Below are 23022 nucleotides of genomic sequence, written 5' to 3'. Positions count from 1 at the left end.
AAATTTTAAAATTCCCGCCCTTAGCCGATACCGCCTACCCTTTACAGACTCAATTCCTACTGAATACTCAGTGTTCTTGTAAAAAGCTATAATGTGTACTATTTCTGTTTCCGGAATTTTTAAGACTTGGTATTTTTATTATCTGACGAAATTTAACTTGAATATCAAACCACGCAGGCCGTAAAGCTTTTTTTTACATTACACAATTTTATAATTGAATCTTTCTTACTACTTCGCTTTATCATCCTTTAAGTGTGAAAGTTTCCCTTCTATTTTCGTGGATATATTTGTACAGAGTTGACAAGGACAAAAATTCACTTGAAAGTATTTGTAGTTTTATCTACATACCTTACGCTGTGACATGATTATGAATTCTAAAGTGAGTGAAAATAGTAGATGACAATGTCTACTTGAAAACAAAAATTTAAAAGGATAATAAAGTACTTATTTTCAGCCCAAGAATAAAAAAACAGTCAGAGCTTTCGATTTTTACAGGTAATACACTGATACGTAAACTTTAACAAGCAGTTATGAACAAGAAGGCATGGCTAGGAATCAAGGCTTGTAAAGGAAGGTTTACATTCATTTTAATTTGAAGTTTAGAGCCCCTTGTTTAAAATCGGTTCCGCTAAAAATGTAGGAGGGCATTACTCCCTTGTTAGTGCGTGCGTGGTCCCCTGCGTCCCCCCTTTCCCCCTCACGAGAGACACCGCCCCACTGTCTCTCTTTTCCTCTTTCTGTCCTCGACCCGGCACCTCCAACCGGCACAGTGCAGCCCGGCGGCTTTAGAAGAACCCTAGCACAGGGCAGAGAGCGATCACGGCGCGGGACGGGGCAGCGCGGCCCCGCCGGTCCGGGCGGGAGCGGCGGTTCCCGTGGGAGGGGCCGCGAGCCGAGGCCCGCCCTCCGCGGCTCGTCATTGGTCGGGCGGAGGGCGTGGGCGTAGCCTCTGGGCGCTGCGGCCGTCGCGATTGGTCAGCGTGAGATTCGCTGCGCCATTGGGCAGCGCGTGCCCCGAGAGGAGGGCTCGGCCTATCAGGAGGCGGCGGTCGCGCGCAGGGAGGGGATATAAAGGCGGAGGGCTGAGGGCGGCGGTGTCGGTGTCGCTGCGTGTCGTTGTTGGCGGGACTCTGTGTGCGGAGCGAGCGAGGAGTGCGAGAAGATGTCTGGGCGTGGGAAGCAGGGCGGCAAGGCGCGGGCCAAGGCCAAGTCGCGCTCGTCGCGGGCCGGGCTGCAGTTCCCCGTGGGCCGCGTGCACCGGCTGCTGCGCAAGGGCAACTACGCGGAGCGCGTGGGCGCCGGCGCGCCGGTGTACCTGGCGGCCGTGCTGGAGTACCTGACGGCCGAGATCCTGGAGCTGGCGGGCAACGCGGCCCGCGACAACAAGAAGACGCGCATCATCCCCCGCCACCTGCAGCTCGCCATCCGCAACGACGAGGAGCTCAACAAGCTGCTGGGCAAGGTGACGATCGCGCAGGGCGGCGTGCTGCCCAACATCCAGGCCGTGCTGCTGCCCAAGAAGACGGAGAGTCACAAAGCCAAGAGCAAGTAAAGCGGGCGGTGAAAGCGTCCGGAGCCCAGAAGCGAACCCCAAAGGCTCTTTTCAGAGCCACCCACAGTCTCGAGAAAGAGCTTGAAATGCTACGGCCCGGGTACCGCGGGGAAGGGAAAGAAAGGACTGGCTGTGTTTGTCTCTGTGTGTGTGTGTGTGGTTTGGCGTGTGTTCGCTGTATTTAACCCGGGCCGGTTCTGGCGGGGTTGCGTGTTCATTGTTGGTACGGATGGGAGCGGTGGCATCTCTCTGTTCCCGGCGCGCAGGGAGCCGCTGTCCCGGGCCGATCGCGGGCAGAGGGAGCGCGGAATGTCCCGGAGCCAATCGCGTCCCGCGCGGGCTTTAGGAAATGGCGCGCGCGCCAAACCCGCCCTGGCCACGGCCCGGGGCTCCCGCGGGCGGCAGCGGCGGGCGGGAGAGCGGAGAAGCACCTCCAGAGGCTCAGTACTGTGGGCGCCGTAGTTGGTTCTCAAAGGCAGCAAAACAATGCTGCGGCAGTTTGTTGTGCAGAACTTAAGCTTATAGCATGTTGCTCAAATTTTTCTCGGAAAGGCTAATTAATTGTTGTCCTCAGTGGGTTTTGTGGTTTTTTGAACAGCAGCCCGACTTACCCGATGTGGGATGTAGAGAGGAGAATGAAGGGTACTGTGTGAAAGGGAAGAAATCAAGAGACAAATACAACAATAAACGAATGTCAAAATACAGCGATACAGCTCTTTTCAAGGACTAGGTGGGTGGCTCTTAAAAGAGCCTTTGGGGTTGTTGTGGCGGCGGTCCGGCAGGAAGGCGAGGCTTTAGCCGCCGAAGCCGTAGAGAGTGCGACCCTGGCGCTTGAGGGCGTAGACCACGTCCATGGCCGTGACCGTCTTCCTCTTGGCGTGCTCCGTGTAGGTGACGGCGTCGCGGATCACGTTCTCCAGGAAGACCTTGAGCACGCCGCGCGTCTCCTCATAGATCAGCCCCGAGATGCGCTTGACGCCGCCGCGCCGAGCCAGGCGGCGGATGGCCGGCTTAGTGATGCCCTGGATGTTGTCGCGCAGCACCTTGCGGTGGCGCTTAGCGCCGCCCTTGCCGAGCCCCTTGCCGCCCTTGCCCCGGCCAGACATGGTCACACACTCGCTGCTGCCGCTACCGACACTGCCAGTGTGAGCCAGCGCCGCCCGCTCCGCGCCTTTATGGGGTTCGGTCCGACCTGGTTGGGAGCAGGGGCGGGCCCGCCGGGCGGGGCCCGGGCTGAGCCTCCGCCCCTTCGGCTCCGCCCCGGGCCCGGCCGCTTTCCCCGCCTCCCGCTCTGCCCGCCTGCCCCGCCCCGCTCGCCCTGCCCAGCCCCTCGGCTCCCCCGGGCGCCTTTTCCCTGGTTTCCCCCCTCCAGGCATGCCGAGAACGCAGAAGCTCGGTTTTTTCCCCGGCTCAGGGACGTGGCGGTCTTTCGGCCGCCGCACACCGTTTTTATGGCCCTGCTGTGACCTCATCTTCTCACTGCTGGGGTTCCATTCAGGCATTCGATATACTGATATACTGATAAACGTAAGAACTCTTCGGTCAGTTTCAGGAGCTTAGTTTAGTATTTGTCCTCTAAACCATGAAGCATGAGGGACATCATGCCTAAGTTTTCACGTTAGACCAGAAGTAAACGTTTTTTTTTCTCAAAGTTGCCTATGTCTGACTCTCAGGGTATTGTATCAGTGGCGAATCTGCACAGGACTTTTTCAGGAATGAACTGAACCCCCTTTATTTTCTATCCTAGTGTCTCCAGTGATTCCTTCCCATTCACCCTTTATTTTCTCTCTTTATTGTTTTCTTCACATTACATTCCAAACATATTGGTGATATACAAAATGCAATATATGTCCATTAGATAATTAACTGGATTCAAATTATTAACATACGTCAAATGCACAACAAAAATTGCTGTGCCAGCTGTGTTCCTGTGTACCCCCATGTTTTCAAAGGCCTGGCACAATACTGAGTGGGTACTCATTCCTTCATGTAATATGTTTTCCTTTCAGAAGGGAATGTTGCAAATTACAACATTTTTCTTTGTTATTTTGGTATAACTTCATGACTCTGAAAATCAGTCATTATGACTTTTCAATCCATGCCTCATTTCTGTTAGCTATGCCTGCAGTCCTCCATTTGCAGTTCAGGACCCACTGGCTCTATGCAATTAACATCATTCCAATATGGAGAATTTGCCTGAGCTCATCATGGCCAAATACACACATTATTACTCACACAGAGACAGAGGAAAGTCCCTTAAAGTGAAGGGCTTGGAAAGATCTCTGAACTCTGGCAACCCTTTTTCTCATTGACTCTGGCTTTTTTTTTTCTGCCTTAATCACAGTGAATCCAGCAGGGTAAAATATTATGGGGCCTAAAAATATAATGGTGAAGTAATTCTTTCACAGCATCTTTCAGCTCAGTTATTTTATATAAGAATGTCTCAGTCTGGCCCTGAAGACCTATGATTCCTTTTAATCTCTCCTTTTACATGAGTTGCCATTCTCTCTGTTTCACACGTATTATCTTCATCTTGGAGCTACAGGGAAGGGTATGCATTTCACTCTCTTTGCTGGTAGGCATTTTGTTCATTTCATGCATGTTTTCCAGCAGCCTTTGATAACACAGGCAGACACTGAGGACAGCTAACCATGTATTAATGGAATTCTCCACAGTGACAGGGATACAGTCCATGTAATATACATGGCCATCACTCATCTGTCCATCAACCACTCCCACTCACCTGTTCCTCAACCTTTTGATTTGTAATGCTAAAGCAAATCCCAAAACAAGAAAAATGTTTTGTCTAGAGAAAGCAACTGCTATACACCAAGAAGAAAACTCCATTTGCTTTTCCCTAATTCACCTCTCTCTTAAGACATCCCCTCTGACTCAATGAGTCTCCAGCCTACAAAGCACTAAAATCTAAAGGACCACCAATAGATTATCAGCTATAGCTCCTACCCTCTTTATTTACTAGCCTCTGTCACAGTTGGGATATTGGTCCAGAAAGAAGTTTCCTGTTAATTTCTCATTTCTTCAAGCATAATAATTATGTCTCCAGCATGCAATTCAAAGAGAGCAGAATCTCAAGGCTGTCCTGCTCACAACACCCATTAATTTCTCCCCACTCTTGGATCCCTGCTGATATTACTACTTTAAGAAACAAGTTCTACTACTGCACTGTGTATTCTTCTGACCTCTCCCAGACTTACAGCTTTTGTGTTCCCAATACTAGCCTAACAGAGCTTGTGTGTCCCTCAAGTTTGAAGGGACCATAACCAGATAATCCTGCTACCCAAGGGGAAGGTAAAAAAAAAAAAAAAAAAACAAACAATCCAAAAGACCCAAACAAAACCACAAACTAAAGCTACGACTATTCACCATGTAGGGACAGTAAGCATATGTGGTAAAATGAAAATAATAAAACTCTAAACCCAAACAGACTTGAAGATTAAGAACCCATCTTTACTTTCATTAGTGTCAAATGCAAACAAAAATTCCTGTCTTCCTCCACTGGTGTAGCTGACAGTGATAACCCCTGAAAGCCTTGCTATGTACTCAAGCACGCCAAGGCCTAAAGAATTGATAAAACCAGAACAGATTGCAATTTTTCCTCCACTTTGTTTTTGGTTGTATTTATTTTCTTTCTTCCTTTTTTTTTTCCTAGCAAATTTTTTATTAAAAAGACCATGCCTTAGATTTGGCAACTAACATTGGAATTACTCAGAAGTTTACCTTACTGATACCAGGCCCCTTCCTCAACACCTTTGAGTAATTTCAGCTATTAAGTTTCCTTGTACATGTCTCACTGCAGTCTGAGCAAACCCAAGCCCCAGCAGGTTTCTCTTTACTCACCACTTCCATACAGCTGCATGTCTGCTGCTCCCTGCTCCTGGCTGCTCTGTGCTGGCCTTCTGTGCAAGTCTTGCTAACCACACAATTAAATGAGAGATGTTACAAACTACTAACCTCAAACAGAACACAAAAGTTGACGTTGTTACTCTATTCCCTATTTCAAAACCAAGTCAACAAAATCTTGATGGCATTTTCAGTTCCAAAGCAAAAAAACCCCAAAAACCAAAAATTGACAGAAAGAACAAGATTTAGTTTTAATACAGTCATTATGGAAGCCAATCTTTTCTGGGACTAAGGTAATTTGCAGGCAAAACAGATGAAATATATTCTTCCTGAATGTGCCCAAACCATACATATATAGTCTCACAAGCCTCTGAAGCCAGATTCCCAACTTCCTAACTGTATGACAGCAGAGGTGACAAGTTGCTGACATCATTGATATATCAGGGGGAAATTCAGGCCCCAGCCAGCCCTTCCAGTGCCCCTGGCAATCTGCACAACACACTGACCTGAGATGGTGCTACTCTGGCACCACACCACAGGCTGCAAAGCATGTACTGCAAAAACACGAACTACAGCACAACACTTACACAGTGAACAACCCTGCAAAACCTTTTTGTTCCCTTTTTGTTCTGTGGGAAAACAGCCTAAAAACCAGCGAGCTCCCTGATGCTAACTTGCAATACTCCTGTTCTAGAGAGATGGCACAAAGAGCCTTGTCTAGAGCCAGTACCTGCTTCACCTTCATACCTGTGGAGAATAACAGGAAGGCAGCACCATTTAAGGAGAGCACCTTTGCATGGTGAGTTACAAAGGGCTCTGGCTCTTAGCCTACATTGTGCCTGGGTGCCACTGTCAGTGCCTGTGAGGCAAAAAATGAGTTGCCTGCCAATCCAAATTTACCTGGAAGCGTGTCCCATCAGTGTCTGGGGTGTCAGCAGCCAGGAAGATGGCAGATTGCAGAACAGCTGTGCATGCATGATGTGTCCAGGACACTTGGTCCCTCCATAGGTTCCAAACACATTTCTGGCTGGAGTGGGAAGTGACATTTAGATTAATCACATTCCTCCCTCCCGTGCACCAGAAGTCACAGACAGCATTGTCACACAAGCAGGAAAGTGTGGAGGGCAGAAAATCCACAGAAGTGCTGCAATGCTGCAGGGAGGAAGAGTGTGCAGCCCAGCATCCCTCTGCGTGAGCTGCTGACTAGTCTGAGCAGCCAGGATTCCATGCTATGGAGAGGCTGCTGTGGAAAGGCAGCATGGTGTCACCCTTCCTTGGGGGACTTCACCACTAAATGCAGTCAAAAGTGAAGCACTCTCCATTCAGGTGGAGACAATTTCCTTGGGGAGCCATAGCTGATGCACCTGCTGTTAATGCTGTTCACCTCTCAGGAACAGTTTGTCTAAGGGCCTGAGGTGTCCTCAGTCTCCCATTGATGATGACATTCAAACCATGCCAAGGTGGTCCAGAACACAATTTTTCAAGTGGCTTGGATTAGTTTTAGAAGACCAAATTATTTAGATAGAAATAATTCTATTATTTGATATCTGACTGAGGACCTTTTTTTTTTCATTGTGTGTGAATAAAAGTAAATATGCCTTAAACTAATAAACAAAGAGTAAAGAACAAAGTCCATTTTTTTCATCATTATCTGTTCTCAGATAGATTTTGACCCCCTGCATTTTTTGCTGACTTTTTTTTTGTTTTGCTTTCCCAGGAAGGTTTTCCTTCCCAGTGCCTCCTAACTATGGACATATCCAGGTTTCAGACTATAGATTTTAACTTGCCAAATTACATGCCATGCAATGAAGAAGGGAGGACACCACAGGTGCCCCAACCCTTAACCACCAAGGGTACAGGGAGGAGTGTACAACATTCCAGGAAGATGAATCTGTGGGGACAGTCATCCCTTGCCCTACCCTATTTGTTCTGCTCCCTACAGGTGCTCACTCATACCCTGAGTTTAAAAAGCCTTATGTGACCTCAGTACACTTTAGGAGCTTTAACAGCAGTAGCAGCAGACACATTAGTATTATGTAGGCAGAGACTTGTTCTGCTGAGCTGCAACAAGTTTGTAGTTTGGTAGGTCTTGCTTTAAAATTCCTTAGCTAAGTGTTAAAAGTTGCTAAACTGTGCTGGCTGGTTGGATCACACAAGTGTTATTACATTTGAAACTCAGATGAAAGATGATGTCACTGAGGGCAAGTCAGGCATGGGTGTAACACTGTAATGGGAGTGTAATCATGGTTGCAGGCAGCATTTACACCTCTTTCCTGTGGAACATGTATGTGGGAATGCAGCACATCATGTAAAGGCCCTCACCTAAATCTCTCTGGAAATGGCCACCAGAGAGGGGCTCTGGTGTGTAAGAGCAGCTGTGCTTCCTTCAGCTGCTGGGGATGACTGAGCAGAGCCCTCAGCTGCAGCAGGCAGAGCAGCCCAGCAGCCACATTTGTGTGGCTGGCTCTCATGCTAATGCCTCCTCACAAAATTGCTTGGGAACAACTACTGTGCTACCTCTCCTTAATGCAGACATACCTAAATATAACCCACAGCTTATTTTCGTAGGAACAAGTATTGGCAGGTCCTAAACTGCAGATGGGAACGTTTGATAGCTCTCAGGTGTGCTGCCAGCCCTTGGCTGTGCTTCCTGTGTCTCCTTGCTCATGCCAAGAGGTCTTAATGATAACTGCAAAAGTTGGACAGATTTGGGTGTCTGAAGGGAAGCAATTTGCAGGGAGGGCTCAGGTTGCAGGTTTGTGATGCAGTGTGGCCTGCTGGGGTGCCCATAAGGTGAGAAGGATTGAAGTCATTCATATAAAATAGACCTTACAGTGGTGTCTTCAGAAGTATCTCTGGAGATCCTGATATTACTTTCCTTCTCTTACTGAATGATGAATTCTACCTCACTCCAGTCTCACTGGGAAAACCAAACTGCATGTAGCAGTCTATGTAATGTCTTCCCAATGATATTTTTCCACAATATCCTATATCTAAAACAGGATTATTTCCCTTCTTCATTTGCTCAGCTAGAGATAAACCACTCAGCTAGAGATAAACCACTACCACTTCTGCCTTTTAGGTAATCTTTCACCATATTTTTTCTTTTCCTGAGTACATTTGTTTATTCTTTTTTAACTATCTGGTCTGACTCCAGAGCAGCTCTTTTTAAAATTGCCAAATACACCTTAACTTTCCCAAATATTGTTCTTGTATGTATTTCTTTCACATAAGGAAGAACATGTGCTCCAAGTAGCATTTCTGCATCAGTAAAGTAGGTTTATCTCTTTGCTTCGACACCATTTAAAAAATAGCTTCTTTTTTTTTTTGTTTGGTTTTTTTTTTAAATGAAATTTCTGAAGTTACTTCAGTTTAAATGACTAAAAAGTAGCTGAAGACCAGAACCTGACACATATATACTTAGTAGGCTTTTTGGGATATGAGGAAAGGGTAGCAACTGCTGGGAGAAAAGCCAGGCAGAAAACTGGAATAGTGACCATTATAGGCACCTCAATTTTGCCACCAACAAATGTGAATGAAGACTCTGTGAAGACATAAATGAGAGCTGGAATATTTACAATTCCTTCAGTGAAGATTACTGAAACAAATGTGTTCAAAGCACCAAGAATAAGCAAAAAGGAATTTTTCATTTTGCTGACATGTCACTCATGGCCTATGCTTTTCCTCTGTCTATATGCAATGAAGTCTCTAGGCAACTGCTAAATTTCGTATCTTCCCAGCAATTGCTACCTTATTACATTATGCAGCCAAATAAATGGAAAGGTTAATTCATAATTTTACATATACAGGATAAAGGCTTCAAAACGTTTTACCTTCATTTGCAATTTCTGAAGGTTTCTTCATGTTACATAGTATTGCCAAACAAGACCTTGAAAATCACAATTTGATTAGCTCTTCTCTCAGTTAATTTCCTCTTAAAGCATTACAGAGCTCAGGTGCATTTTTACTGCAACCTTTTTTATGGTATTTTATCATTATGGGGTGGAGGTCACATTTTTCCCCTTCGTTGCATTTATTCATAATTTCACATTCCCTGAAACACTATTTTACAGCAAGCTAAATCTCTCATCTTATACACATTTTAGTATTTATAAAACAGCCATTGTAAATAAAACCATGACACAGAAATAGAATTGCATTTTCCCAAAACTATCTACTCATACACTCTGAATTTCTGGTTGCTAATATGTACTTAAACACTGTATTCACATTCTATGTTATATCAAGTAATACCAAAGGGCTGGCTGTAGTGCAGTTCTTGTGATTCTTAAACAACTGCAAAAGACAATGGATAATACACTTTTTTCACAGTCAGTAACAGATTAATGAAACATTAAGCCAGAGCTCTGTTCTGCTCAGCATATTTCACCATCTTCCACCAGATACCAGTGTTGGTTGACTCCTTCCTGGTTCTTTAGGAATGACCTATGGCCTACCTCTCCCCTTGTTAAAACTCAGGTTATCACAAATTGCTCTAGTTTCTGTCATAAAAGTATTTCCTTATTTCAGTGATTGCTGTAAAATGAACAAGTAATAATTAGGTGGGTTTTATTTAGAGTGAGAAGGGGATTCAGCATTCAGAGGCTTTAGCTAAACCTTTGTGTAGCCATATTCTGAGAGACACATTAAAAATCCAAACAGCAATAAGATTTACAATTCTACTACTTTTAGAGAAAATATAAAACAAGATAATATTCTTTGGGAATGAAGAGCATGCTTACTAAACTGCAATGATACTCCTTGCAAATCTGAAATTCCTAGAGACAAAGATAATTTCCATAAACAACAGAAGTGCAGGACATTGCTTTCTTTTACAAAACTGCAGTTTTGTAACATAAGGTTTTAAATTACTATATACTTCAAAATAATATGGAACACGACAGGCAAATAGATTGATTTAATTAATATTTGGTAGAAAAATTTGTAGCAAAAACAAACAAAAACACCCCACGTAGAGCAGCAGAGTAACTTTGCCTCCCTTGTACTGAAATCCCAGTAAGACAAAATAAACCAACTCTCTGTTCATCAGTCTCCAGATAACAAGAAATTGCTTATGTTTCTATAAAAAGTGGAATAGGTGGCTGTACGAGACACTATTTCACTAGACTTTAGCGTTTTAGTAGGTAAAACACATGGTCAAAGGAACCGGTTCTTAATCCATATTCAGAGCTGAAAAAGGAGTTTGTGTTACTTCCTCCTCTTCAAAATCAATTTAAACTGTCAAAATAGCTTCAAATCGTAAGCTTTCAACTTTGACCCCAAGAAAACCCTCTAAAGAATAAGACTGAGTCGTTGCCGTAACATTTATATCAAAAGGAAATTTTTAATTTGCAAGGAAAAACAAAAGTTTCTCCCTTCAGAGGTCTCTCCAGCAGCAGCACACGGGATTTATCGCCTCTCCTTTAACTCAAATCGCGTGTTTGCCGCAGGAAACTCTCCCGAACGCAAGTACCTGCTCTTCTCCCCCCTCACCGGGGAAACCGGCCGATTTGGTGGCAGAAATTCCGAGGAAAACACACTTTTGTTAGTCCAAAGAAACACAAATCGAGCACACCGAAGGGCTCCCCGGCCGTGCGGCGGGGCGGGCTCTGCAGCGCACCAATCACGGCGCGGCTCCGCTCTAAAAATACGAGCATCTGACCCGGGCCAGCCCAATTGTGTTCGCCCGCTCCGCAGAGGCAGCCGCCGCGATGTCCGAGACCGCTCCCAGCGCCGCCCCCGATGCGCCCGCTCCCGGCGCCAAGGCCGCCGCCAAGAAGCCGAAGAAGGCGGCGAGCGGCTCCAAAGCCCGCAAGCCCGCGGGGCCCAGCGTCACCGAGCTGATCACCAAGGCCGTGTCCGCCTCCAAGGAGCGCAAGGGGCTCTCGCTCGCCGCGCTCAAGAAGGCGCTGGCCGCCGGCGGCTACGATGTGGAGAAGAACAACAGCCGCATCAAGCTGGGGCTCAAGAGCCTCGTCAGCAAGGGCACCCTGGTGCAGACCAAGGGCACCGGCGCCTCCGGCTCCTTCCGCCTCAACAAGAAACCTGGGGAAGTGAAGGAAAAAGCCCCGAAGAAGAGAGCAGCTGCGGCCAAGCCCAAGAAGCCGGCGGCCAAGAAGCCCGCCAGCGCCGCCAAGAAGCCCAAGAAGGCGGCGGCGGTCAAGAAAAGCCCCAAGAAGGCGAAGAAGCCGGCGGCCGCCGCAGCCAAGAAAGCAGCGAAGAGCCCCAAGAAAGCCGCCAAGGCCGGGCGCCCCAAGAAGGCGGCCAAGAGCCCAGCTAAGGCAAAGGCCGTGAAGCCCAAAGCGGCCAAGCCCAAGGCAGCCAAACCCAAAGCGGCCAAGGCGAAGAAGGCGGCGCCCAAAAAGAAGTAAATTGTACCAGGAGAGTTTTGTTCTACATATTTTGTTATCCAACGGCTCTTTTAAGAGCCACCCACACTTTCCCTAAAGGAGCTGATGCACCGAGGTCGTCCGTAACCTGCAGCAGGGGTCCAGCAATTCGTAAGTCGTCAAGAGGTCAATTGTGTCTTGTGTTTTTTGTTTCCTAGGGTTTACCGAAAGAAATAGTTAAGAACGCAGTAGAGCGCGGCGACTTTAGGGAAGTGTAGACTTTTGTTTTTTCCCCAAGTGATTACTTTGACTACCAAGAAGCAATGTTTTATAATGATTTGATAAAAGATCGGATGTACGTTTTTTTAAAGATATGTTTTGTAACAAAATAATGCAATTGCCAGGCACGCTACTACTGAGCCATGTCTAATCTAGTGAATTATTTCTTCTTAACTATCTCCGTAAATACCTTTGTCTGTTTGGGGGGTAAGAGGGGAGGGTTTCTTTACGGACACAAAACTAGCCCTGATCTCTCCCAATCCTTTTGTTCCTGATGAGAAAGAAAGCTTTAAGTATTGAAAAAGCCCGCCCTGCCCAAGGATTGGCCAGCGGAAATCCCGGCCGGCTGCCCTTCCCCCTCCCTTCCCCGAAGACGATTACGCCTCCTATCTCTGGAACTGCGTCAGCCGCTTTAAGAGGCGGAAAAGGGAGGTGGGACGGGAACTCTAAACGAATAGCGTCCGTATGTTCTCAGACGTAAGAACTAAACGGAAAATAGCCCGAACCAGGAAGAACTTGCACGGAGAGGAGGACGTTTTGGCAAGACTTTGTTATCACAAACATGGAAAACGTTGCTACTTTATCCAACCAAAAATAAAAAAAAAGTTAAAACAAGAATGGAGTAGTTAATGCAAAACGGCATTCATTGTTGTTGCGGTAACTCAGCTCTCTTAGGATCTTGTGGGTGGCTCTGAAAAGAGCCTTTGGGTTGTTAGTCAGATGAGATTTACTTGGCTTTCGCCTTGTGGCTGTCGGTCTTCTTGGGCAGCAGCACGGCCTGGATGTTGGGCAGCACGCCGCCCTGCGCGATCGTCACCTTGCCCAGCAGCTTGTTGAGCTCCTCGTCGTTGCGGATGGCGAGCTGCAGGTGGCGGGGGATGATGCGCGTCTTCTTGTTGTCGCGGGCCGCGTTGCCCGCCAGCTCCAGGATCTCGGCCGTCAGGTACTCCAGCACGGCCGCCAGGTACACCGGCGCGCCGGCGCCCACGCGCTCCGCGTAGTTGCCCTTGCGCAGCAGCCGGTGCACGCGGCCCACGGGGAACTGCAGCCCGGCCCGCGACGAGCGCGACTTGGCCTTGGCCCGCGCCTTGCCGCCCTGCTTCCCGCGCCCAGACATCTTCTCGCGCTCGCTCGCTCAGTCGCTCCCCCGGCACTGGAACCGCAACACTTAGCACTGCCTCGCTCCGCGCTCGCTTTACTGCCTCAACCTTGCGCTGATAGGCTGAGAAGTAGGTCTTGTGCAGACAGCCAATGAGAAGCAGGATCCAATTCTGACCAATCAGACGCGAATACAGAGGAGTACTGACATCATTTCGTGGTCTGGCCAATGAACGTGTGCAGAGCAGGAGCCGCTTATTTGCATAGGCGCGCTATAAATGTGTCGCACGCAGCCGTGCTTCTCACTTCCCTCCGGGGTTGATTCCGCAGCCGTTCCGTGGGTGCAGGAGGAGACACCGCTGTCGCCATGCCCGAGCCGGCCAAGTCCGCCCCCGCACCCAAGAAGGGCTCCAAGAAGGCGGTGACCAAGACGCAGAAGAAGGGCGACAAGAAGCGCAAGAAGAGCCGCAAGGAGAGCTACTCCATCTACGTCTACAAGGTGCTGAAGCAGGTGCACCCCGACACGGGCATCTCGTCCAAGGCCATGGGCATCATGAACTCCTTCGTCAACGACATCTTCGAGCGCATCGCGGGCGAGGCCTCGCGCCTGGCGCACTACAACAAGCGCTCCACCATCACCTCGCGCGAGATCCAGACGGCCGTGCGCCTGCTGCTGCCCGGCGAGCTGGCCAAGCACGCCGTGTCCGAGGGCACCAAGGCTGTCACCAAGTACACCAGCTCCAAGTAAATACTCAGCTGAAATATTCCTTAACCCAAAGGCTCTTTTAAGAGCCACCCACTTATTCAATAAAAGAGCTGAACAGTCAAGTAAGAAACACTTTATTGTTTCTTAGTGTAGAATCTTTGTGTCCAAAGGTTTGGGTGTTTGGTTTGTTTTTTTTTTTTTTTGGGTTTTTTTTTTTTTGGTTTTTTTTTTTGTTCTGGTTTCTTTTTGGTTTTTTTAGGTGTTTTCACAAATTTAAACATCACCTTACTGTTGCAAGTTTCCATGTTATGTCTGTTGTAAGATGAAGGGTAGGGATCTAACTGGGTTTTTCTAGGCAGCAGGGAATCGAAATTATTCATGGATACTCATCCCTGTACAGCATTGCCATTGTCGGATCGGCCACTTGATGGTGCTCAGCCTCTGCAGTTTTTGCCGGTCGCGGTTATTTTTGCCACAGCAGTGAGAGATGAGTGCAGCGCACTGTGCTCCAAAGGAATTTGTGCGGCGGCGGTAAGTGGCATTTACCTTCAACTCTTGCAAATAGCCCAGTGATCAATTAACTCAGAAGCACTTTCTAAACTCCTTTATCTTCACCATTTGTCTTTATAATCTTTCTGTTCATGTTTTTTTTTTTTATTTTCTTTCTACAGTAACTTGCCTGGTTTCTTCCCACGTCTGCTTTGGGTTCTCCTTTCGAGGAAGAAAATACGGGAAGACTTGTGTTCTAACCTATCTGTCCTTTTCTGCATGAATCTGTCACTGATTGTTTTAAAAGTACGAAATACTAAGAAACTCGACACTCTAGGCTTTGTCAGCTCCCAGGTCTCATCACACAGCCACTAATGAGGCTCAAAGTGCTTTCTCAGTCACCCCCTCCCATTTCTGGACAATTACATGCCACCGTGGATGCAGATCAAAGCCATTATCACTTCCCAACTGGATCTGAATAATCCTAAATTTCAACTATATATTGTGAACTTCTGAACAGAATTCATGCAGGCACCACAGAAGGACAAAATGAACTTTCTAGTACTGACTTGCATATCCTTTGGTAGGACAGGTAATGAGACAGGCACCAGGTCTCTCATAAATCTGTCACCTATTACCTAATAAATGTTAATTTCATTTTGAAGGGTTATGGGGACTTCTCAGACTGGATTTCAGATAGCCAGTGGGAAGAGGCATTCTCCAAACTCTTCTTTATCAGCTTGAAATGGGGTTTTGCAATCTCTCCATGTGCTTTAGTGCAAACTCTCAAACACAGGTTGCTTATTCTGAGTCCCTGTATATGTCTAATACCTGACAAGATTAATAAACCATTGTATATCCCACTCTAGGCTTTTCCAAGCTTTCCCGGATCACCAGAAAAGCACAAAGAAGTGCTCCTGTTTTCACAGTTGAAGATGGCCACCAGAAGAATTTGTCAGTGGCCATTCTGCACCTAATCAGCCATGTAAAAAACCCCAGTTCAAACCTCAGCTGCCATGGGACAGCGCTGCTGCCTGGTTCAAAGCAGGAGCTCAGGGATGCCTTTGGCTGCCCTGCTCAGAAGTGTTCCTTTTCCTTTTGCTGTGTTTGTGTCCTCCATGTAGGACCCTCATTGGGAGCCATCACAGACATTCAGGGGATTTTTAGTAGATTGTTTCAGTGTGTGAAATTATTTCTAGGTCTAGTAAAATCCTTGCTAAACAGAAAGTAAAATGTTCCTGATTTCTTCTTTCAATTTCATTAAGAATGACAAGGCAATATTAGGGGGCTATCATGTGAACATAGCATTTAACATCAGATCTGATTGTAACATAACTCTAATTATTCTAACAGTGCTGGGAACAAAGTCTCTGAGCTCCCTCCATGGAAAATTTATTTAACTCGTTCTTGCCACTCAAGGTAAAAGTAGCTTTGCTAAGCTTTAAGCTTAGCAAAAATAACAAATCTTAAAAAAATTCCTGTCACAAGAGGATGAACACTCAAAGGCACTAATGCAAATAGTGTGAGTATAAAATCACATGGCAGCTTGTTCTTCCATAATTCACATTCTTTGCTGTCCTTTCCTGTTTCTTTCAGAGCAGTTCCCTTTGTCCTCCCAAGGACCGTACCCAGGTGAGGGCACCCAGCAGAGCCAGAGGGCCGTGCTCAAATGCATCCCCCTGCTGGAGCAGGTGCCGCTGCTGCTGCCACCAAACCATGAAGGAACAAAGCAGAAGCCCCCTCAAACAATTCTCCTGCCCTGGGTTCCTCTTTGAAGAGGAGTTTCCAGTTCACTGAGTGAAAAGTTTCTTTATGCAGTGTGCAGAGCAGATGGAGCTGGGTGTCTCCAAAGAGGAGCCCCTACAGCAGATTGCAACCCAAATTGTATCGGTGCCACCCACCATCCAATCCCCAAATACAAGAATTTAATTCCTGGTGCTGCTCCCTGGATGTCTCCTTGATATTTTTGGTCACTGGGCTGAACTCCTTTGGAAGTTATCTCATTCCTGGGATTGGTCCCTTGGCCCATCTTCATTCTGCTCCTGTCTTGCCAGTCTCAGCTTGGTCAGTGTTTGTGACACCACTTTTATAAAAAGTTTACACTCATCAGCTCATGTGCCCCAGGGCTGCAGCTTGCTGATCTTCCAGTGCAAAGCAAAGTCATTACCCCCAACAATTCTCAATATTGGAAGTGTTTGAATGTGTCATCTATAAACAGGCCCTGCATGTTGTCTTTTAGTCTACCATCCATATTTACCATCAAAATGTCTCCTGATTCACAGCATCTGAAATATGGGAAATATTTACACTTTGTAACACAAACATTTTTGTCAAAATATATGTTTTTATACCAGCAATTTTTTATATCTCAGATGATCAGAGTGAAACTACAGCTTAGTAAGTAAGCTGCAAAAAAGAGCACTGAAGAACAATACAAGCAGTTACAAAAATTTCCCCAATTTTATTCTTATTAGAATAATAAAATTATTATCACTCCTGGAAGAACATATATCTTCTCCAGATGACCATTCCTGCAGTAAAATTTATGGGTTTTAATCATTATGTTTCAAAAAGAAAACACTCTCTCTCTTAATTTCTGCAAATTGAAATAGAGCAGCTGGGCAAACATATACCTGCATTCTCTAGTGAACTGACTGAGCAGTGAATCAGAAATGAGAAATAGATGCCATATACATGGACCAAAACCTGAACAAATCACTGACAGTCTGTAGGAACTTTTTGCTACTTCCTGGGGTTTTGCGGGGTTTTTGGAGGGTTTTTGTTTTGGTGGGTTTTATTTTTTGTGTTTCTTTCGTTTTTTTTTAATATTTGTTTCATTTTTATTAATGTAGTAAACCAATAGCTGCTCTCAAACCTGAATTTCTTTTTTTTTCTTTAACGGACACAGAATAGAATTACCTGATACCCAAGACAAATTATCCCAATGTTACTTTCCCAGAGGCTTTTCTTTCCATTCTAAACAGAAAATGTTACATTTTAAAATAATTACACTTGCAGGAGAAAGTATTCACTGCAGCTAGGGAAAAATATTTGGTTTTGGACCCACCTTGCTGTAATGTTTTCTGGCAGTGATGAAAATCTGCCCAGGTCAGATGGTAAATGAAAAAAAAAAATGAGACTTGAGGTTGCAAATACCTGGTCTAAGGGCTGTGCCATTCAGAGAACAGCACAGCCAAGACATGGCAGAAATCTCCCAGGAGGAGAGGCTGAAAGTAGGTGGGAATGCAGCTGGGAACTCCTCCCTTCCCAGCCCACACAGCTGTGAGGAAGGATGGAGCATTCAAGGAGCAGGGGCAGCTCTTTCCCCAAGGGCTGGGGTCACTGAACCAGGGGCCTGTGTAGGTGGAAAGGGGGTTTCCAGGTTAGATTTCTTTCATGCCTACAAAGAACCAAATTATCTGACTGCAGACCTATCAAAATGCTTTTATCAAAAGCATTCCTTGTCAAAAATGATAGAAGGTATTAATCAAAAAAGTTCATCCTTTATTTTTAGCACTGAAAATCTCAGGAGGCAATTATGAGCATAATTGATTTTACAACTGGAAAACAAGTAGAGTGAAAAGAGTTACAGAACAGATGGGAATTTTAATCCCACATAAAATCCACAACCTTTTTGTACTTGCACTCCTGCTTATATTGCACGTAGATATTTTTACTTGCAAAGGTCGTAGGAAAATGGAAGAAATAATTCCTGAAATAAGAAGAGTGCACAGAGTGCTACATCTGAAATCTGAACTTGTAACAGATGAAAGGATATTGACCTCCTTTTGTGCAGTATCAGAGCTGTGAAGAAATGCACACGTCTCAGGTATGCATCCTCTTTTCCTTTTGTAGCACAGAGCAGCCACCTCAACAAGAAACAATCTGGACACTCCACATGACCAAGTTTTGGGGTCCTTTTCCCCTTCAGCTCTTGGGACACAGCCAGGTCAGTGCCTTCAGCCATTCCACTTAGAAAAGAAGACCCAAATCACCACAGCAATGGCATAGGCCCAATCTTTCAACATGGGGGCTTTGAAATCGCTGCTCCCAGCCCCATGGGAGAAGGGAAATGGTCACATTCCACAGGCAGCTGGAGCTCCTTGGGCTTCAGCCTGAACTGACGCTTACATGTCCTGCAGAACCTCACAGGATGTGTGTGTTCTACTTCAGAGTTACCACAGAAGCTCACATTTCTCAGCAGGAAATTGTTGGGAAAATTAATCCACAAACACCAGAGGTTTAAGTCCAAAAAGGAGACAGAGGAGTCCTGTAACTTTTTTCGAATAAAGGGAGAGAGCATGGGGCATTCCCCTGGAATCTCACAAATTTTTGGAGGATGCAGCCTCCTTTTTATCCTAATTTCCTGACTGCATTTCCCTTCTCTCTTTCCCCATTGGCTGAGGTACATGAGAGGTACAGACTTCCTAAAGCACCTGATACCAAAGATTTCCCTCTAATGTATAACCCTCCCTTTTAATTTTTAATTCTTATGGAATTCAAGGGTTTTTCTTCCTCATTATTTCTTTCATCTCTCAATGTCTCATTTTATTTATCAGCAAACCTAAAGTTTATTTGCAAAAGCAAATATCTTTTTCCATTCATCAATCAATGGAGTTCTTCCCATTGTTTCTTTTCTCTCCCAGTGCTCGTTTTATCTACCAGCAGACCCACAGCTTGTTTGTAAAGACAAATCCTCTATTCCTCTCAAAATGACATGGTACAAAGAACAGGGGGAAACACCAGGAAACTGCAAAAGAACTGGGACTATTTTACAGCATTTACCTGAAACTGAATAATATCTGTTTTTCTTCTTCACCCTACAGGTTTGTTTCTTAACAATGGTAAAGCAAAAATCCTTTAATTGGGGGGGGGGGGGGGGGGGGGGGGGGGGGGGGGGGGCTGGGGTGAAACTGAAGAGGAAATTCTTTGTTTCTGGATGTTAAACTCCAGGGCCCCGCTCTGCCCTTCCAGGAGATATCCCAGCCTTTCCTTTGCCTCCTCCCTTCTCTTCCCAGGGGCCCCTTTCAGCACGAGGTGCTGGTGGCAGCCACAGAGCAGCATGAGAGGATGAGCTGATGATCCCGAAACACCCCATTCCCACTGTGAAGGGCTGCTCCATCCTGTGTCACCCTGCATTTCCCCGCTCCCAGAGGCGGATTAGTTCTTAAATCCCCGTCCCGGGCCCCAGTGCAGGGAGCAGGAAAATGCCTGCTTGTCACGGCCTGACCAACCAACCCAAAGGATTTTGTTGCCGCGGGAGAAACGAGGGTTCCCGGTGGGAACCATCCCCGCTGTCACTCCCTCCCCGCTGTGTTTATGCCGGAACGGGATCGCGCAGCTTCAGCCCAGCTCTCCTCCCCATGCCCCCAAATTCAACTCCTGGGATTGAATCACAAAGCGCACAACAAAGGAGGAAGCAAAGAAAGCACCAATGTAAATAGGATTCCGTGTTTTACCGCAGGGCAGCCGGTCAGTCCGGGAGCCGCAGGGAATCCCCCATTCCCAGCTGCGCACGGATCCTTGCCTGGAGCACGGCCGGGGCATGGACGGGGAGGGGATGCGGCACCAGCGGGGCGCGGGGGCTGCTGCTGCCCTGCCCGGAGATCTGTCCCGGCAGGGCTGATAATGCTCCCATCGCCACCTTCCGCTCCCATTCTGCTGCTCCAAAAACAACTTATCGTCAAAGTCCATCTGCGCCCATCCGAGGAGGCTGCCGGCGTTCACTGTTAGGAAATACATTTATTTTCAAAGCGGTTCTGCTCGTTTATTCTGCTTTTGGTAAACCACGTCTAGGAAGGATTTTCACAGGAGTGTCTGGCTGGACAATATACATTCCAGGTCCTGCAACCCTTCATAGTTTAGACCTCGTGTAGTCCTATCTTTAATTTATGGCTTTATTTCCCATGGATGTAACTCGAAACTACAACTACAAAGTAACCGAGCACATTCTCTAGCAGAAAAAAAAATGAGAGGAGATACTGCAATAATAGTTATTAATTACATACCTTCTCGACCACTACCACTGTACCCTTAATACCAGAGCATTCTTTTGAAAGGGAAAGAAATCCATAAAATTGTTCTGTTGGAAGTTTCTACAGTCTACAAACTAGAATTCTACTCTAGTGTTCACACAACATCGAGATGATGCACACGGGGTTTTTCGGAGCAGTCTTTCCCCTTGTTCCCTACAATTCAATATGCAGGGCAGTCTCATTATGTGGAACAAGGTGGCACAGAGGGGAGTGGCAAATTCCTTCCCCTGTGGAAGAGTGGATTCATCACCCACTCACTTTGAGGAAAGTGAAATTCAGCGAGCACACACACACACATCAGGTCACAGGTGTTCAGTCACTGCTCTTTTTTCCTGTACTGGAGGGCAAAGACGTGACCATGTTACAAACTGCTCCCGTCGCTGCGGTGCCACCAGGTGCAGGACAGACAGAGGCTCCTGAGGCCCAGAAGCCGCCGCTGCTGCTGCAGCCGAGAGCCTGCAGGAGAGGCACAGGGAAAAACGAGCCAGGAGGAGCCGCACCAAAGCCAGGGGGAAATCGGAATCCGGCAGGGCAGCACCAGAGAATTTAACTTTAAAGCAACACTGTGACCTGCTGTAAGAGCAGCAGCTTTTCCAAGAACGACTCGCTTTCCCCCCAAACCGAGTGCTGGCTCGAAATTTCCCCTACCACAGGGAGAAGAGGGCGTGGATCCAGCGATCAGTGCCGGAAAAACGAAATTAAAAGCGATCGCGCTCTTTCCAGTGTAACGCAGTGAGCACTACATCACATCAGAGCTCCTTGGGAGCACCGGCAACTCCTCCCTGCCTGAAACCTTTCCCTGGTGTTCCACAATTCCGCCAAGGAAAGCCAGCGGGACTCACGCAGGAGTGTGCTAAGAGGCAGCAAAAGTGGATCAGTCGGGGCCCGAGGCGAGGAACGCCCCTCCTGTTGAGAAACATTTGTTCCACTCGCTGTCAGGACTGCCTAACACTATTCAGGGCTTTCTTTTTTTAGTTTTTGGTTTTCTGTCTGCGGGTTGCTTTCCTTCCCACTCCCCTTTTTCTGAAACACGAAAGTGCAACAGAGGCCAGCTCTTATTTAGTACTCGCAAAGGAAACAATCCAGACTGCTAAGACTTTATTGTTGTCCTCTAATAGGTACTAAACAGAGCACTTAGAGCAAACACGGAGCTGCGAAGCCAGGACACGGGATATTTACGCAATTATAAAACCCCCACTTGCCCCACTATTAACACATTGAAAAAGTCAAAACGATTATAAATTGGGAAGTTCTAAAGAAGTAGAAACAACGAAAATTCACCTCGGTAATTAAAGGAGAGGTCCTTTGAGAAAAAAAGAAAACTGCCTTAAGACAGCCTCCGTACAGGAACAGGGAAACGGAAACGAAGACAAGCATTAATAACATAAAGACTTGAAGAAAAGGCAACTTACGCATTTCTGCCTTCTCTTACTGGAATACCAAAACTGCAGTGAATCAGCCCTTTAAGAGGAATGTGGGCGGCTCTAAAAAGAGCCTTTGTTTGGTGATGAGCCTCACCGAGCTTTACTTGGCTTTTGCCTTGTGGCTGTCGGTCTTCTTGGGCAGCAGCACGGCCTGGATGTTGGGCAGCACGCCGCCCTGCGCGATCGTCACCTTGCCCAGCAGCTTGTTGAGCTCCTCGTCGTTGCGGATGGCGAGCTGCAGGTGGCGGGGGATGATGCGCGTCTTCTTGTTGTCGCGGGCCGCGTTGCCCGCCAGCTCCAGGATCTCGGCCGTCAGGTACTCCAGCACGGCCGCCAGGTACACTGGCGCGCCGGCGCCCACACGCTCCGCGTAGTTGCCCTTGCGCAGCAGCCGGTGCACGCGGCCCACGGGGAACTGCAGCCCGGCCCGCGACGAGCGCGACTTGGCCTTGGCCCGCGCCTTGCCGCCCTGCTTCCCGCGCCCGGACATCGCAGCGACTCCGCAGCAGCGGCAGCGACACAACCGGGAGAGCCGGAGCAACTCCGAGCCCGCCTCACCGCCTGCCTTATATACAACCCGGGCGGATCGGCAGCGCCTGCTGGGATTGGCTGCGAGAGAGGACTTGCTTCCGCAGCCAATGGTAAGGCGAATCCAGACCTGGCCAATGGCGGCTCCCGGCGCCGGGCTCCGAGCTGACAGAGAGCCAATGGCGCGGCGGCGGTCTCGGCGGAGCTGCTATAAAGCCGGCTGCCGAAGCGGTGCCGCCGCTGAGCGCTGTCGCTGTGTGAGTTGTTCGCGTGAGGAGCTGCTACTGCCAAAATGCCTGAGCCGGCCAAGTCTGCCCCCGCGCCCAAGAAGGGCTCCAAGAAGGCGGTGACCAAGACGCAGAAGAAGGGCGACAAGAAGCGCAAGAAGAGCCGCAAGGAGAGCTACTCCATCTACGTGTACAAGGTGCTGAAGCAGGTGCACCCCGACACGGGCATCTCGTCCAAGGCCATGGGCATCATGAACTCCTTCGTCAACGACATCTTCGAGCGCATCGCGGGCGAGGCCTCGCGCCTGGCGCACTACAACAAGCGCTCCACCATCACCTCGCGCGAGATCCAGACGGCCGTGCGCCTGCTGCTGCCCGGCGAGCTGGCCAAGCACGCCGTGTCCGAGGGCACCAAGGCTGTCACCAAGTACACCAGCTCCAAGTAGACGGCTTCTGCCTTCTTTCTTCAGTGTTTTTAACCCAAAGGCTCTTTT

The 23022-nt window shown here is 47.6% G+C and overlaps 7 protein-coding genes and 1 long non-coding RNA gene across 8 annotated transcripts; 5 read left to right on the top strand and 3 right to left on the bottom strand.

Moving 5' to 3' along the window:
- The first annotated feature begins 1143 nt into the window (after window positions 1–1143).
- Window positions 1144–2254, top strand: LOC129119234 (histone H2A type 2-C). The gene has a single exon (XM_054631132.2). The coding sequence runs from the start codon at window positions 1163–1165 to the stop codon at window positions 1550–1552; it is 390 nt and encodes a 129-aa protein (XP_054487107.1). The 5' UTR covers window positions 1144–1162; the 3' UTR covers window positions 1553–2254.
- LOC143694124 (histone H4) lies at window positions 2109–2682 on the bottom strand. The gene has a single exon (XM_077178678.1). The coding sequence runs from the start codon at window positions 2656–2658 to the stop codon at window positions 2347–2349; it is 312 nt and encodes a 103-aa protein (XP_077034793.1). The 5' UTR covers window positions 2659–2682; the 3' UTR covers window positions 2109–2346.
- An 8399-nt stretch (window positions 2683–11081) lies between these two features.
- LOC129119229 (histone H1.01) lies at window positions 11082–12639 on the top strand. Its single transcript, XM_054631127.2, has one exon. The coding sequence runs from the start codon at window positions 11125–11127 to the stop codon at window positions 11782–11784; it is 660 nt and encodes a 219-aa protein (XP_054487102.1). The 5' UTR covers window positions 11082–11124; the 3' UTR covers window positions 11785–12639.
- On the bottom strand, window positions 12553–13261 carry LOC129119232 (histone H2A-IV). The gene has a single exon (XM_054631130.2). The coding sequence runs from the start codon at window positions 13136–13138 to the stop codon at window positions 12749–12751; it is 390 nt and encodes a 129-aa protein (XP_054487105.1). The 5' UTR covers window positions 13139–13261; the 3' UTR covers window positions 12553–12748.
- Window positions 13262–13337: 76 nt separating this feature from the next.
- LOC129119237 (histone H2B 1/2/3/4/6) lies at window positions 13338–13957 on the top strand. The gene has a single exon (XM_054631136.2). The coding sequence runs from the start codon at window positions 13487–13489 to the stop codon at window positions 13865–13867; it is 381 nt and encodes a 126-aa protein (XP_054487111.1). The 5' UTR covers window positions 13338–13486; the 3' UTR covers window positions 13868–13957.
- Window positions 13958–14051: 94 nt separating this feature from the next.
- Window positions 14052–15177, top strand: LOC143694123 (uncharacterized). Its single transcript, XR_013182357.1, has 2 exons — window positions 14052–14356; window positions 14497–15177. It is a non-coding gene; the product is annotated as an uncharacterized LOC143694123 (long non-coding RNA).
- Window positions 15178–21486: 6309 nt separating this feature from the next.
- On the bottom strand, window positions 21487–22285 carry LOC129119231 (histone H2A-IV). Its single transcript, XM_054631129.2, has one exon. The coding sequence runs from the start codon at window positions 22261–22263 to the stop codon at window positions 21874–21876; it is 390 nt and encodes a 129-aa protein (XP_054487104.2). The 5' UTR covers window positions 22264–22285; the 3' UTR covers window positions 21487–21873.
- A 269-nt stretch (window positions 22286–22554) lies between these two features.
- Window positions 22555–23005, top strand: LOC129119248 (histone H2B 1/2/3/4/6). The gene has a single exon (XM_054631146.2). The coding sequence runs from the start codon at window positions 22594–22596 to the stop codon at window positions 22972–22974; it is 381 nt and encodes a 126-aa protein (XP_054487121.1). The 5' UTR covers window positions 22555–22593; the 3' UTR covers window positions 22975–23005.
- Window positions 23006–23022: the final 17 nt, after the last annotated feature.

This window comes from Agelaius phoeniceus, chromosome 5 (assembly GCF_051311805.1).
Source record: "Agelaius phoeniceus isolate bAgePho1 chromosome 5, bAgePho1.hap1, whole genome shotgun sequence".
NCBI classification, from domain to species: Eukaryota; Metazoa; Chordata; class Aves; order Passeriformes; family Icteridae; genus Agelaius; species Agelaius phoeniceus.
This window is presented reverse-complemented; position numbering and strand designations above follow the sequence as displayed.